General features: G+C 38.2%; 2 protein-coding genes across 7 annotated transcripts in view; both read right to left on the bottom strand.

Moving 5' to 3' along the window:
- The window catches only part of bach2a (BTB and CNC homology 1, basic leucine zipper transcription factor 2a), a 36,554-nt gene extending 34,694 nt beyond the window's left edge, over positions 1-1,860 (bottom strand). For 3 of the 4 annotated variants that reach the window (XM_055053131.1, XM_055053134.1, XM_055053135.1), the window contains exon 1: positions 1,687-1,860. The gene's annotated coding sequence lies outside the window, so the exon portion shown is untranslated. Of the gene's footprint in view, positions 1-1,610; positions 1,661-1,686 lie in introns of those variants that run through there. The other variant, XM_055053133.1, reaches the window with a different exon arrangement.
- Positions 1,861-2,703: 843 nt separating this feature from the next.
- On the bottom strand, positions 2,704-12,335 carry LOC129374872 (mitogen-activated protein kinase kinase kinase 7-like). Of its 3 annotated transcripts, none has more exons than XM_055053550.1 (14): positions 12,077-12,335; positions 11,836-11,946; positions 11,154-11,219; positions 10,884-10,929; positions 10,044-10,182; positions 9,848-9,972; positions 8,614-8,742; positions 8,390-8,520; positions 7,543-7,630; positions 6,327-6,421; positions 6,081-6,201; positions 5,397-5,458; positions 5,082-5,197; positions 2,704-4,012 (listed from the first exon to the last, which is right to left on the bottom strand). In XM_055053550.1, the coding sequence occupies exons 1-14, from the start codon at positions 12,119-12,121 to the stop codon at positions 3,841-3,843; spliced, it is 1,446 nt and encodes a 481-aa protein (XP_054909525.1). In that variant the 5' UTR covers positions 12,122-12,335; the 3' UTR covers positions 2,704-3,840. The 3 variants fall into 3 exon arrangements, with proteins under 3 accessions (XP_054909525.1, XP_054909524.1, XP_054909526.1); XM_055053549.1 differs by having other exon boundaries at positions 6,312-6,421; positions 12,077-12,334; XM_055053551.1 differs by lacking the exons at positions 11,836-11,946; positions 12,077-12,335 and adding an exon at positions 11,048-11,066 and having other exon boundaries at positions 6,312-6,421; positions 11,154-11,199.
- Positions 12,336-13,076: the final 741 nt, after the last annotated feature.

Raw genomic sequence — 13,076 nt, 5'->3', positions numbered from 1 at the left:
ATAATAAGACTATTGGCTGAAATAACACACTCAGTGCATATTTAAGCCAAAAAAATGTTGCAAAAATTTTATATTTTGGATTTACTATTTTTTTTTAAATCTCTTTTTATAAATATATTCTACCCAAAACTCATCTAGTATCATAGTTTTAGCTGTATTTGTTTCAAAAAGTGCATCTTTTAATGTTTCTTATATTAAAAAAGGTTTAAGTGGTCAAATAAATCTGCAGAACAATAGTAGCATAGTATAGTAATTACTACGCTTATAGTAGTAATTGATTACTACTACTACAGCCCTGAAAGGCTAGTCTATAAAATAGTAGCTCAATGAAAACAACAACAACAAAACACAGTATCCACAGTAAAAACATTGTTGTGGTTGAATCACATGTAATAAATTTCCACATCTTTACATTAATTTCTACAGAGAATCTGCATCGATCTGTCTGAGTTGCTTCGCTGTTTTTGCAAAGAAAGAAGTACAAAAACTAAAGCTTTATATCTAAATTTGAGAAGCTGGTGGAGACAAAAGACTTGCAGCTGTGATTGGGGCAAAAAATGATTCTACAAAGCATCGATTCAGGTGGGAGAATGCATCTGCAAGCCACACTTTTCAGATTGTTATCGACAGAAGATTTGAGACTGTTGATGAGTTTCACTTTCCAGAAAAAACTGCTACCTTAAACATGCGACTGGAGCTACAATGATATGGTTTGAATCAAAGTATATCCATATATTAGAACGTCCTAATCAAAGTTCAGACCGGAATCCAACTGAGAATTATAGAGAATTAATTTTTTAAGACAATTTTCATCCAATCTGGTTGTTTTTTCAGACAAAAATGGGGGTGGGGGGCTGGGTCTAAATGTACAAAACTGACAGCAGCTCTAATTGGATCCAAAGGTGGTTAAATAAAACATCTACTCAGGACAAGTAAATATATCTGCAAGCCACACTTTTTAGATTTTATTAATACTCTACCATCTACTTCACAAATAAGTGTTTGGTCTATCATTATTTAAACTTTCCAAGTTTCATTCTGAAGGAATTTATGGTCTGCAAAAGAACAGAGCGATCCTGAACAACAACCGCACTGTAATTATCTTTTTACAGCTCTGACGGATCCAAACTCAGCGCACGAGCAGCTCGGATCCAGAACCAGCCCTTCCGGATCTGGACCAGCACCTGGACGCTGATCTGGATCCGTCCTGGCTGACCAGCAGAATCACCCGCAGCTCCGAGGAGAAGCTGGAAAACAAAGAGCTCATCCTGCACAACCAGGCGTGTGCGCGACACACGCACGCTGTCAGGCGCTCAGACTTTAAATTAGACGCTTTACGGTTCTGATGCGGTTCTGAGAGCTGCAGCTGCTGGTTCTGGTTCCAGCGGCTCGCCGCGGCTGCTGCACCGGCCCTCAGCGCTTTGTTCCCCGGGCTGAGGGCGGAGCGGCGGCCGCTTCCTTTGTCCTGCTCCCCGCGGAGTAAAACAACCGTGTGAACACAAAGACCCGCAGCTCTCGTGCACGGTGGCTGGGGGCGCGTGCACGGCCTCGTGTCAGGCTGGTAAATCACACCCAAGCACGGCTGGGTCGCAAGGTCCAACCGGACTCACCCAGCGGCTCCGAACCGCCGAGGAGACACCCTCGGTGGGACGCGTGCAGCCGCAGCGGCCGCTTCTGGAGACTCACCGGCTCCTCCTGCGCGTCCGCGGCCCGTCACAGGTCACAGCGGGTCCGCATGGTGCCGAACCGGGGTCTGAGCTGGACCGTCACCGAGCGCTGCGGGTCCGCATCGATCCGAACCCGGGTCTGAGTGTGGACATGGAGCGCGTTCTGTGATTCAGGAGCTGCTTTGTTGACATCGGTTCGGTGACGTCATGGTTTCCCCCATTCACAATAACAACCCCCCCCCCACCCGCTCCTCACTCAGCACTACACACACACACACACACACAATTAGAGTACCCACAAATTGTATTCAAGTAAGAGCAGCACTACTTCAATGTACTTTTAATCAAGTAAAAGTACAAAAAAAGTAAAATAAAATAGTAAAAACACTACTATAGTAACTGATCAACAAACTGTGATGTTGAAAGATTATATCATCAGAAGGCAAAAACTATTAACTTATTAGGATTTTTTTTTAATTTTAAGCATAAAATTTAAATATCCGTCATATTTAATATTTTAAAATACCGAGACGTGCTTCATAATCGTGAGAGAGAGCAAGACTTTCAGCAGATAACAGGAAGGCTAAACAGAGTATTGCTCAGTTTTATTTTTCTAAGCGTTTAACTTGCAGTTAGGACTTTAAATCTGTGGTATTTATTCACATAAGTCCCGGAAAAACAGCACTATAATTGTATTTAATCTTACTTTCTAATTTAAATTAGAAATTAAGTTGTGATTTAACTTCTTGTTTCACAACCTGCAAGATGAAAGCATGTGTGCAGGGCCTTTTTGGGACCCTGAGAATATTTTTATTATTATGCTAACTTGGTACTCTTGGGGGCCCCCTGGTGGTGTGCTGCATGTGTGACATGCAAAATCTGAAAGTTACACCTGATTGCAAATTGAATGTGGTTGAAGTATGAAGTGATGTAAATGGTTGTTATATTAAAATTTAGGTTCATTTAATATAAATACAAGCAGGCAGAACCTGCTCTACTTCAACAGGTAAAAGCAAAAAGTAGCGTTCCAAGAAAGTAAAATTAAATATGTATTTTATAAAAAAGAGTAACTTGTCGGACCGTCGAATTTAATATCTTTAGACAAAGATCTTTAGACAGACAAATATAGAAATGTATGTGCAAAGTGAAGGGAAACATAACTCAGTTCCAAAATACATATTTAGACAAAACACTTCTCCAGATCTGCTTTTCCTTTATAAAATGTCTGAAACCAAAACTTAAAGTAGTTGTTTTTTATTTATTATATTACAACTGAGTAAAGTAATACTATAGTGACAACATAAACTGTTTACTGCATCATTTTGATCTCAAAATAGAACATTAAAACAAAAATTGTGTACAAACCAATTTAACGTACCATCAGTTTGTTTCTGCATCTGCCGTTTTTATAAAAACATGTCTGTTCTTCATTTAGTGAACTTACTGGTGGTGGATAAAGTATCCATTAATTAGTAAGTTTACGCATACTTTATAAAAACATTACTCAAGTAAAAGTCAAAAAAAAAAAAGTTGCATAACCACTTGCAGAACAAAAAGTTGTCCAAAAAGTTACTCGAGTGAATGTTACTGCGCACGTCAGACTCAAAACTTGTCTCTAAAAAAATTCTCCAAGATCCCATGAAGAAGAACATTTCAACTGTTTCAAACTGAAAGCTGAAACCTTACTGTTTCTCCAGGAGAGGACTGGAGACAGATTCCATTTTAAAATATTCCATACGAAAGAGTGACACCTGCTGGTCTAAAAAAGAATTACATGAGGTAAAGAAAGTTTGGTGTAAAATGTTTTCTGTTACAGCAATTGCTCAACACTTTGGAAAGGAAAATCTTTTCCTCTTTTGCAGTCAGTTTGAATGGGTAAAAATAAAATATAAAAACTATAAAAATACAAAAGTATAAGTATATAATTTAGGAAGTTCAGTGGGGGAACCTTAGTAAAATCAGTGCTCACATTTCTCCAGCTTTTAAATCTGTAGTTCTTTAGCTGATCTGAGAATGATCAGTTCTTTCAGATCTAACTGTGAAGTTCATCTGTTCACCTCAGGATCAGTTACAAACTGCTGGTGAGCTGCTGAAGAAACAGGTCCAGGGTGATGCAGATTTGGACCCAATACGTTACATCTGAGCAGAATCAGAGGCAGGAACATGCTGGGTCTCAGCCGTAGGGCTGGTTCTGACTCTGGATCAGACTCAGTCTGCTCCTCAGGTCCTGGCAGACGGCTGACAGGCTGCTGTTGTCCTCCAGCAGCTTGTTGTGTTCCTGTATGAGGCGTGAAGAAGTCTGCTGCTCCTTCTGCTCCTGCTCCAGCTCCGCTATGAGCTCCTCTCTGAGCAGAAACCAGCAGAACCAGGTTGGCAGGAAAAACCATTAGTGCAGCAGATAACCAAGTGTTTCAGCAAAAATCTCTCACATGCAGATACAAGCAAAGGTCTCGCTTTTTTGAAAAGAAAACTATGTTAGCCACTAAAAAAATCAAGATGGCCACAGTGATTTTTCAAGATAGCCACTAAAGTTCTCATAGAAACAAAATTGTGCATTAAAATCAGCAACTAGATGATTGTATTTGGTGTTAAATCATTGTCTACATATGTTGAAAGATAAAAATATTTTAGATTTTCTTGATCTTGTGTTCCCTTTTTCCATTTTCAAAATAGTCACAGTGCTTGTAATGGAGAATAAATGTTTGCAGCAGTTTTCCACAGCTAACCAAAAAGTTAGAATCATTAATCACTTTGCTAAACAACAATGTTAGCTCTGGTAATGCTAAGCAGCTAACCACATAAAAATGATCAGAAGCTAAAGTTAAACATATAAAAATAATACCATAAGCCAATTCTAAACCACTAAGCACATAAAAAATTAGCTAAAGCTAATGCTAAACTGCTACATCCATAAAATATAGCATAAGCTAATGTTAAATATATTAAAAACTAGCAGAAGCTAATGCTAAACCAAGAAGCACATAAAACTATTAGCCAAAGCTAACGCTAAGCCGTAAACATATTTAAAATAATTTGCAGAAATTCAAGCTAAACCCATAAACACATTGAAAAATTAGCAGAAGCTATCGCTAACCATTAAGATGACTGTCTCAGTTTATGTCACATATTCATCTGGTGTGAAACTTGCAAACCGCAAAGTCCTCAGTTTCTGATTTTGCGACATATTATTACTTTAAATTGTACGAGCGAGATAACATGACAAAGTTCATCCTATTTATGAAATCTGGGAATATTTTCAGGAAATTATTGGTTTAAAAGATTCAAAGACGGCGGCCATCTTGAAAAATGATTTCACTGCGACAGTGATGGTTCAGATGGACTTAATGACACTTTTCTAAACTCTTGACATCGCAGGAAGATATAAAAAGCTCCAATAGGTGGAAGAAAACGTACTTCCTGTTCAAAAGGTGTGCGATCTCGGATTGGACTCTCAGATACTCCTGAGCCATTCGTATGTGCTGCTCAAACACAGTCATGGACTCCCGGGAGTTTGGACAAGGAGCCAAAGGCTGAAGACAGAAACAACATAGAAAAATCACAAGAAGAAGACAGAGAAGACTGAGAATCCAAGAAGAGATTTTGTTAGTTAATTAGACGTTGATGCACCAGTAGATGGGACATTTGGTTACATTTAAAACAAAGTGTACAACAGTGGGAAGTACTCTACAGTTCACAACCTTTAGGAAAAACCCAGTGATGTGAACGTACCTGTAACTGATGGTCCAATTTCAGGTAGACGGAGGGAACCGGGCTTTCTGATCCCTCGGTACCTGAACACGTTAATGTAACAGCAAATATTAGTAACTGTGAGGAAACAGCCACAAAATGACATTAAATTAATGTAACAGTCACTGTAAATTAATAGTAACATTAATCATTAAAGTTAATGTAAAGGTAGAAGTGAAGATATGTAGCAGTAACTGTATCAATGAAACAATAAAGTAACATAATTGTAAATGTAAAATAAAGGCAAAATAACAAGAGTAAAGTAACAGTGACAAAAAAGTAACAGAGTAGCAGTCATGTTATCTCGTCATAATGTAAGTTACAGAAAAAAAAACAAATGCGAGCCGTGAAAGTAAAAGTATTAGTAAAGTAAAACAACTGTTAATAAAACTACAGCAAAATAAAAGCATCAGTAACAAGAACAACAGTAAAGTTATGAATAGTAACAATAAACTAACATAATAGAAAGTCAGTACTAAAAAGCGTAAATTGAAAGTAACTTTACAGAAGCTGTGAAGAAGCAATAAAGTAACATTTACAGTTACAGTAAAGTTATAGTAACACTACATTTGTGAAACAAAAACAAACTTAGTTCATTAGTCTTTGCTTCTATAAACCTCCATCTGACCCGATGCACCTGCAGGAGGCGCTCTCAGTGGACCTCACCTGGGGTAATGGTCATCCTCAGCTCTGATTGGCTGCAGGCATTGACAGAGCTGCTGAAGTGGGCGGGGCTTTGACTCTCCAAGCTGGAGGTTCTGGAGACGGTGGCCCACCGTGACGCAGTCTGGATGAGAGAATCAGAACATCAGTCACTAATATTCACAAATCTCTGGCTATGCTCTGCTAATGTCGAAATTACACTTTACATTAAACAGTTTGTTTATTTCCTGTTACCTTTGGAGTTCTGACCTGCAGTGGGATTCTGTTCTCAGAGCTCTGCAGCGTTTCCTCGCCGCCAGATGCAGATCTGTGTTTGCTGTAAATGGTTCCATCGGCACACGAGCCTGAAGACGGGACACAAGACCCACAGAATCGCTGATTATCACCACGAAACAGAACCAGATTCTGCTGAGCCTCACAAACACAAACAGGCAATTTTCCTTCATACACTTCATCCGTACAAACTTTAAACTTCAAATTTCAGCTCAGTTTTCTCAGAATAAAAACTCTCCGCTGTTTGAGCCGGTCCTCCGGGTGGAGGCCCGATTGGGTTTCAGTCAGAACCAGAGACCCTGGAGTTTCGATAAAACATCTGTTTTTAGTTTAATCAGAGCGAAAACATGAACATTTCTGCTCAAATATGTAAATATTTATAACCAAAAACAACTGAACATTCTTTGGAAAAGCTGTCAGAGATTTAAAGTAATATTCACCTGATTCCTGGAGCCATTTTATATCACAATTAAATAATTATTTTACCTTTCAGTTGTTATAAAAATGCCACATCAAACATAACTTAAAAGAAATTTGACTTTACAATGTAACACATTGAAATTGGGCCTCTGTCTCTTTAAGAAGTTCCTTCTGTTTCTGCTCGTCATCACAATGCTCCTCCATGAAGCCATTTACAATCATTCTTACAACTGAGAAGTAGTTTGTATAAAAAGTTCTGCAGACGTGCCGTTACACCAGGTGTTTGTTAATTGCTGCTGCTAGTCTACAGGAGTCAAACGGAAACAGCTTTTGAAGCTTTTCAGCAACCAGAGGGATTGTAGGAGTTGTAGTAATTAAAGCAACACTAAAGGGATGTTTTATTTGTAGTTTTTAGTTTGATAGAAATTTTTTACAGAAAAAACTTGATTAATCACAAAATATGAGTTTTTGGCAGAAATTTCCTCCTTTCGTTCTAACACATGGTCATAAAAATCCCTTTAAAGTCTTGGATCTACTATAAATATCAGGCAACTTTTTTACTTGAAAAGTTTTAATTGGGTTTTTTGTCCCATGTAACAAAAACTTTGGACACTAAAGTGACTCCGTACATGGGCCGATAAGCAGTGACATTGCTTCCCACTCAGTAGCTCCACGCTAACGGTACCGTACCGCTGCGTTATGGACTTACAGCAGAACATTACAGCAGTAGAAACGGGCCGAACCGCACCGACCCGTTCGGTGGAAGCGTTACCTGTGCTTGTTGCAGATGAGGAGCCGCTTCTGTTGGATGATGAAGACTGGTGAGGAAGATTGAGGGGCTCATCAGAACCTGGGAAGTACTGGAGCGCACAAACATGGAACCAGTTACATTTACCTGGAAAACTTTATTATGAAGTACCGCTACTCTTAAGATGTCTAGACACTCGATACTTTATATGTCAGTCAGTCTGATGACATAATTTTTAAATACAAATTGATTTATGTTTTGATCGGTTTCTCTGTACTTGAGTAACTTTTTTATCAGATACTTTTTACTTTTACTTAAAACATGTTGAAGCTTTGCTACATGAATGCCCACATCTGCATGTTATCAGAATGGTAATTGAATTAAGCCTTATTTATATGATTTAAGGCGAGGGTGTTCAAACTGGGGCCCGTGGGCCTTTGCGGCCCTTGGACTGATATTTTGCGGCTGCCCAACCACAACTCAACAATTAACTCCTGACAAACTACGACTTTTAATTCAAAATCTAGTTACAAAAACGTAAGTAGTTTAAAGATGTAATCATCTTTTCCAAGCTTCCTGGTTTTCTACTGTTTCACGGTAACGAGGACTACGTCTACTCGTTGCATTTTTGTGCAGCCAAATCTGCGTTTAGTTGCTTTTTTTCAGTTTTCTTCAATTGAGCCAAGAAAAACATGCAAAAATACAAAAAAATCTGATTATTTCTTTGATTAAAATAGTTTATGCTGATTTTATTGTTGGAAAAGTAAAAAAACCAACAACAAAAAAATCAATGTTTACGGTGATTGTAGCTTTTAAAAATGATGTTTTCTGACCTTAAATGTGACCAAATGTTTGCACATCTCTGATTTACCTTCATCAAGCTGCTCATGGTGTCCCGGACCTCGCTCATAGACGGCCTTTGACTAGGCTCTTTGTCCCAGCAGCGGGTCATTAGCGTCTCGATGGGTTCAGGGAGATCCTTGATCAGAGGAGGACGAGTTCCTGCATCGCAGTAAAAAGATCAAACTTCAGAAAAAGCAAAAAATCTGAACTGAGCATGAAGACGTGCTGTGTGGATCTGCCATAGTAACCCACCTCTATGCACCGCCCACATGATGCAGAACGCCGATCCGCCGATCTCCTCGAAGGGCTTCCTGCGGGTGATGACCTCCCACAGGATGATGCTCCAGCTGAACACGTCACATTTCTCGCTGTAGTTACTCCCTGCAGAGAGGAGGAGACGATGCTGGAGCTCAGCTAACAGCAGAGCTGGACTTCCTTCACAAATACCATCAGAACTTTGATGATTTTCCGCTAATGTCGAAAAAAATAAACTTTCGCAAGTGCAATATTTCCATTACATAATAAATGCAATCAAAATCACATGTGAATATGCTTGTTCACAGGATAAGTCATTAAACTCATGCCGCGCCTTCGCCTCCAACAACTTCCTGCCGTCTTCTCCGCCGGTAGTAGCATCCGGCTGCTAATCACTTATCTGATGCAAAAAAATAATAATTCCTTTGCTGTTTTATGCAAAATATTATGGAAGAAATGTTTTTTACATAATTCTGACTTGATCTCAGAAGATTAAAGTCAGAATTCTGAGAAAAAAGTTCAAAATCTGAGATTAAAGTCAGAATTATGAAGAAAAAATCTGAATTCTGAGAAAAAAGTCGGAATTCTAGGAAAAATGAATTCTGATAAAAAAGTCACAATTCTAAGAAATAAGGAATTTTGAGAAAGTCACAATTCTGGAAAAAAGTCGCAATTCTGAGAAAAAAGGAATTTTCAGGAAAAGTCAAAATTCCGAGAAAAAAAGTCAAAATTCTAAGAAAAAAAGAATTCTGAAGAAATGTTCGAATTTTGAAAAAAATGTCAGAATCCTAAGAAAAATGTGAGATTTCTGAGGAAAAAATTGAAATTCAGAGATTAAAGTCAAAACGAAGAAAAAAAAATTCTGAATTCTGGGAAAAAGTCGCAATTCTAAGAAAAAAAGGAATTATAAAGAAACGTTGGAATTCTGAAAAAACGTTGGAATCTTGAGAAGAATATCAGAATCCTCGGGAAAAAGTTGAAATTCTAAAGTCAGAAAACAACAATTATTTCAGTGGCGCTAATCCTCGTCCATAAATGATACTTATTTCAATATCTGAACTTGCTTTGAGATACAGTATTTCAATATCTCAAAGCAAAGAAAAAAAATTAGCTTTCTTTGAAATTGTTGAGTTTCCATGAACCAAATAGTTTTTTGAAATTCCACTTTGTGCGATTATCTGGTCAGTGGAACCGCGGTTAACGGCAGAAATGCAGCCGAAGCGCCTCGGACCTTCGAACACTTCGGGAGCCATCCAGGCGGCGCTGCCCTTGTTGTTGGTCATGCAGGTCTGGATGTCGCACGCTGTCCCAAAGTCGCAGATCTTCAGCACAGTTCCCCGAGCAACAAGCAGCAGACTGAAACAGAGGCAGAAGTCAGAAGCAAAAACCACAGGCCCCTGATGCATCGTGCTCCGCCGGGGCTTTACTTTGGCGGTTTGAGGTCTCTGTGGATCAGAGCTTTGGGCTTCATGTTGTGCAGGTAGGCCACGCCGTCCGCGCACTGCAGGCACCAGCTCATGGCGTGGGCGGCCGTGTAGTGAGGCAGCGGGTCGGCGCTGTGCAGGACTGGGACACCACAACAAAACTTTTCCTCAATGATAAATAAAACCAACTTTTATACCAGACAATGGTAATATCAATTTTAAATGTTATGATTTTATTTACTGAGTGAAGAAAAAACTTTCCAATTCGGCCAAGTGTAGAAAAGTGACAGTAAATTTGCTTGATAATCTGATTTAAATGTGACAAAACTAGAATAAATCTGAAATTTTGTTGTGTGTTTCTCTAAGTACTTTAACATGTTTTTAGTCAAAAGTAGACATCAAAGAAATTATTCAAGTAAGAGTAAGAAAGTATTTGGTAAAAAGTTAACAATTTAATATTAGAAAATGACATCAGCTGAACCAAAATATCAAGTTACTGGAGAATTGTTGGTATTTTAGGAAGAATAATTGATATAAGTAACAAAAAATAACAAAATCAGTCAAAATATTTTTTTCCAAATCAATTTCTTTTAATAAAAAACTTATAAAACTTCAACAAAAACTGCAAGTGTGTCTGGTGAATTTTTGTTTAAAACGTGTTTTGTTTTTTTTCATTCCAGAAATTTTACTCAGAGTAGAAATACTTCTTTAAAAAATTATTCAAGTAAAAGAGTAAAAATTACAGCGCAACAATACAACAAGTTATTTTTTAACAAAAAGTTACTGAGGTAAATGTAACAGTAAAGTAACTAGTTACTCTGTGAATGAGACGATGAGACTCACGGTTGTATAAAGAGCCACATTCTGCGTACTCCATCACCAGACAAACCTGACGACACAAACGAAAAGAAAGAATCGTGAAGCACTGAGTAAATATTTAATTCTCTATTTGCTCAACATTTTGATGAAATGTGCAGAGAAATAATCATTAAAGGCTCAAATCTGACCTGCATTTGACTCTGTTATCTAAAGAAATACGACAGATTAATGACTCAAATCTAAACGATTTAAGCATTTAATTCATAAACAGAACCAGCAGAACCGGGTTCTCACCGGGTCGTCACAGGAGCCGTACAGCTTCACGATGTTGGGATGACTGACCCGGGAAAGCTGCCGGAGCTGCACACAGGCAAACAGAACCAGGTCCGAATAAAAGGAAAAAAACAATTCACATCAGCAGAAATAAAGACACAGAATAATCTGGGTTTTCTAAGCTTCTGTTCAGAACCCAAATGAGACATTTAGTAATAAATCTTTTTATTTATTGATTCAGATAAATGAGAACATTTTAAAATTTTATTAGAATAAAAATAAAGTACATTGTTTTTTTTGTGTTTTTTTTCAGCTCTGGAGCAAATAGTTCCTGCAGATAAATGAAAATATTCTCATTGTTTACAGTCACCTTTGAACGTTTCTTTCTTTTAAGCCTTTAATATCAACATTTTAACATTGTTTTTTTGTTATTTTCTTCATGCTTTTTGTATGAATGTTGGTAAATAAACAAACGTGTCTTTAAACTCCCTATATAATAAACTATATTTTAAATAATTGATATTTTCAGTTTTGCTGCGCTGTCCAGATCTTATTTAGTAAAAATAAACCAAAAAAGGGCTTTTTGGTGAGTAAAAGGGTCCGAACTGGCTCCCCTTCAGACATCAGCGTTGGTTAAACTGGACTTAACCTGGATCTCACCCCGGTCAGAGTCGGTTCTGACCCAGAAACCCTGGATCCGTACCTCCACCAGGAAGGCGTTCCTCTCTGCGTCGCTCTCGATGGTCTTGATGGCCACATCTTTTCCCCTCCAAACAGCCTTGAAGACCACACCGAAGGTCCCTCTGCCCACAGCCTGCAGCCACACACACGGAACCTGGTGAGGGACTCGCCGATCCGAACCGCTCACCGTAACGCAGGAACTTCACAAGCTCGGCCCTGAACCTCGCCTCGAACCTCTTCTCGACTGCAGAACCAGAACTTACCGCTTCGAACTGGATATCATCGTACTGGATGTCCTCAAACACCATGGTTCCCCCCACCCCCCTCCTCAGGGCCGAATCGGAACCAAGCCGCTGCTCCGTCGCAGATCTGAAGCACCAAAACAAACTATCTGCAGTTTGAGGAAGTGGAGCACTTTAGCAGCCTGGCTGATTAAATCCGGGTGTTCCTGAACGCCTCACGGAGGCGGAAGAGAACAGTACTCCAGGTCGTGACGTTCAGACATCACATCCATTCCACACACGCTTATCTTCCCGCTACGTCTCTGTGATCTGAGTGGATTTATGGAATTTACGTGATTTAATTCAGGTTCCTAAACGCAGCTTTACTTAAAGACAAAAGCATCCACTAGGGGGCGACAACACACATCAAATTTCAGTTTACTTGTACAAGCTCTCCATTCCAAAGAGATAATAATAATAATAATAATAATAATAATAATAATAATAATAATAATAATAATAATAATAATAATAATAATAAAACACCTTTCTTGAAAAAACATGACTCAGACAAAAGTAAAATAAAATAAAAAAGAAAGAAGATAATCACTTTTCTCAAAAAAAGACTTAGGCCATTATTTTTAGGAAGGTGATAATTTATATAAAGTCACATTTCGTTATTACATAGATTGTTTAAGTTTTAAATCTTAAAATATATACATTTGCTTTATGTTTAAACAAGCTGTTTCAGTTTTATTATTTTTTTAAAATTAAACTTTTACAAAGAGAGAATTAATTGATTTTCCTGAATACATTGTTCTCTACTTATGGTAGAAGATTAATAGATTTTGTAGCTTGTAACTTGACAATAACACGAAACAACAAGCACTTCTTTTGTGCTGTTAGTTTTTATTCTTATGCATAAAATACACAAAACCTGCTGATGCGTGTCTTTTTTATTACTTTGGAATGAAGTTTTGGAAATAATTAACCTTTCAGTTATATGCAGGTTTATTGAAGTGTGCCAGTGCGTCTCAAAAAA

The sequence above is a fragment of the Poeciliopsis prolifica genome, unplaced genomic scaffold (genome assembly GCF_027474105.1).
Source record: "Poeciliopsis prolifica strain line A6 unplaced genomic scaffold, Auburn_PproV2 SCAFFOLD037, whole genome shotgun sequence".
Taxonomy (NCBI): Eukaryota; Metazoa; Chordata; class Actinopteri; order Cyprinodontiformes; family Poeciliidae; genus Poeciliopsis; species Poeciliopsis prolifica.
Note: the sequence above shows the minus strand (reverse complement) of the source record. Positions and strands in the feature narration are given on the sequence as shown.

Bases quoted from the DNA above. Each gene is read 5' to 3' on its own strand.
- LOC129374872 (XM_055053549.1), bottom strand. From the start codon at position 12,121: ATGGTGTTTGAGGACATCCAGTACGATGATATCCAGTTCGAAGCG. The intron at 8,521-8,613 runs GTGGGTTACTAT...ACTGCGATGCAG, and splicing joins CATGTGGGCGGTGCATAGAG to GAACTCGTCCTCCTCTGATC. The intron at 6,422-7,542 runs GTAACGCTTCCA...TCCCGTCTTCAG, and splicing joins CTCATCTGCAACAAGCACAG to GCTCGTGTGCCGATGGAACC.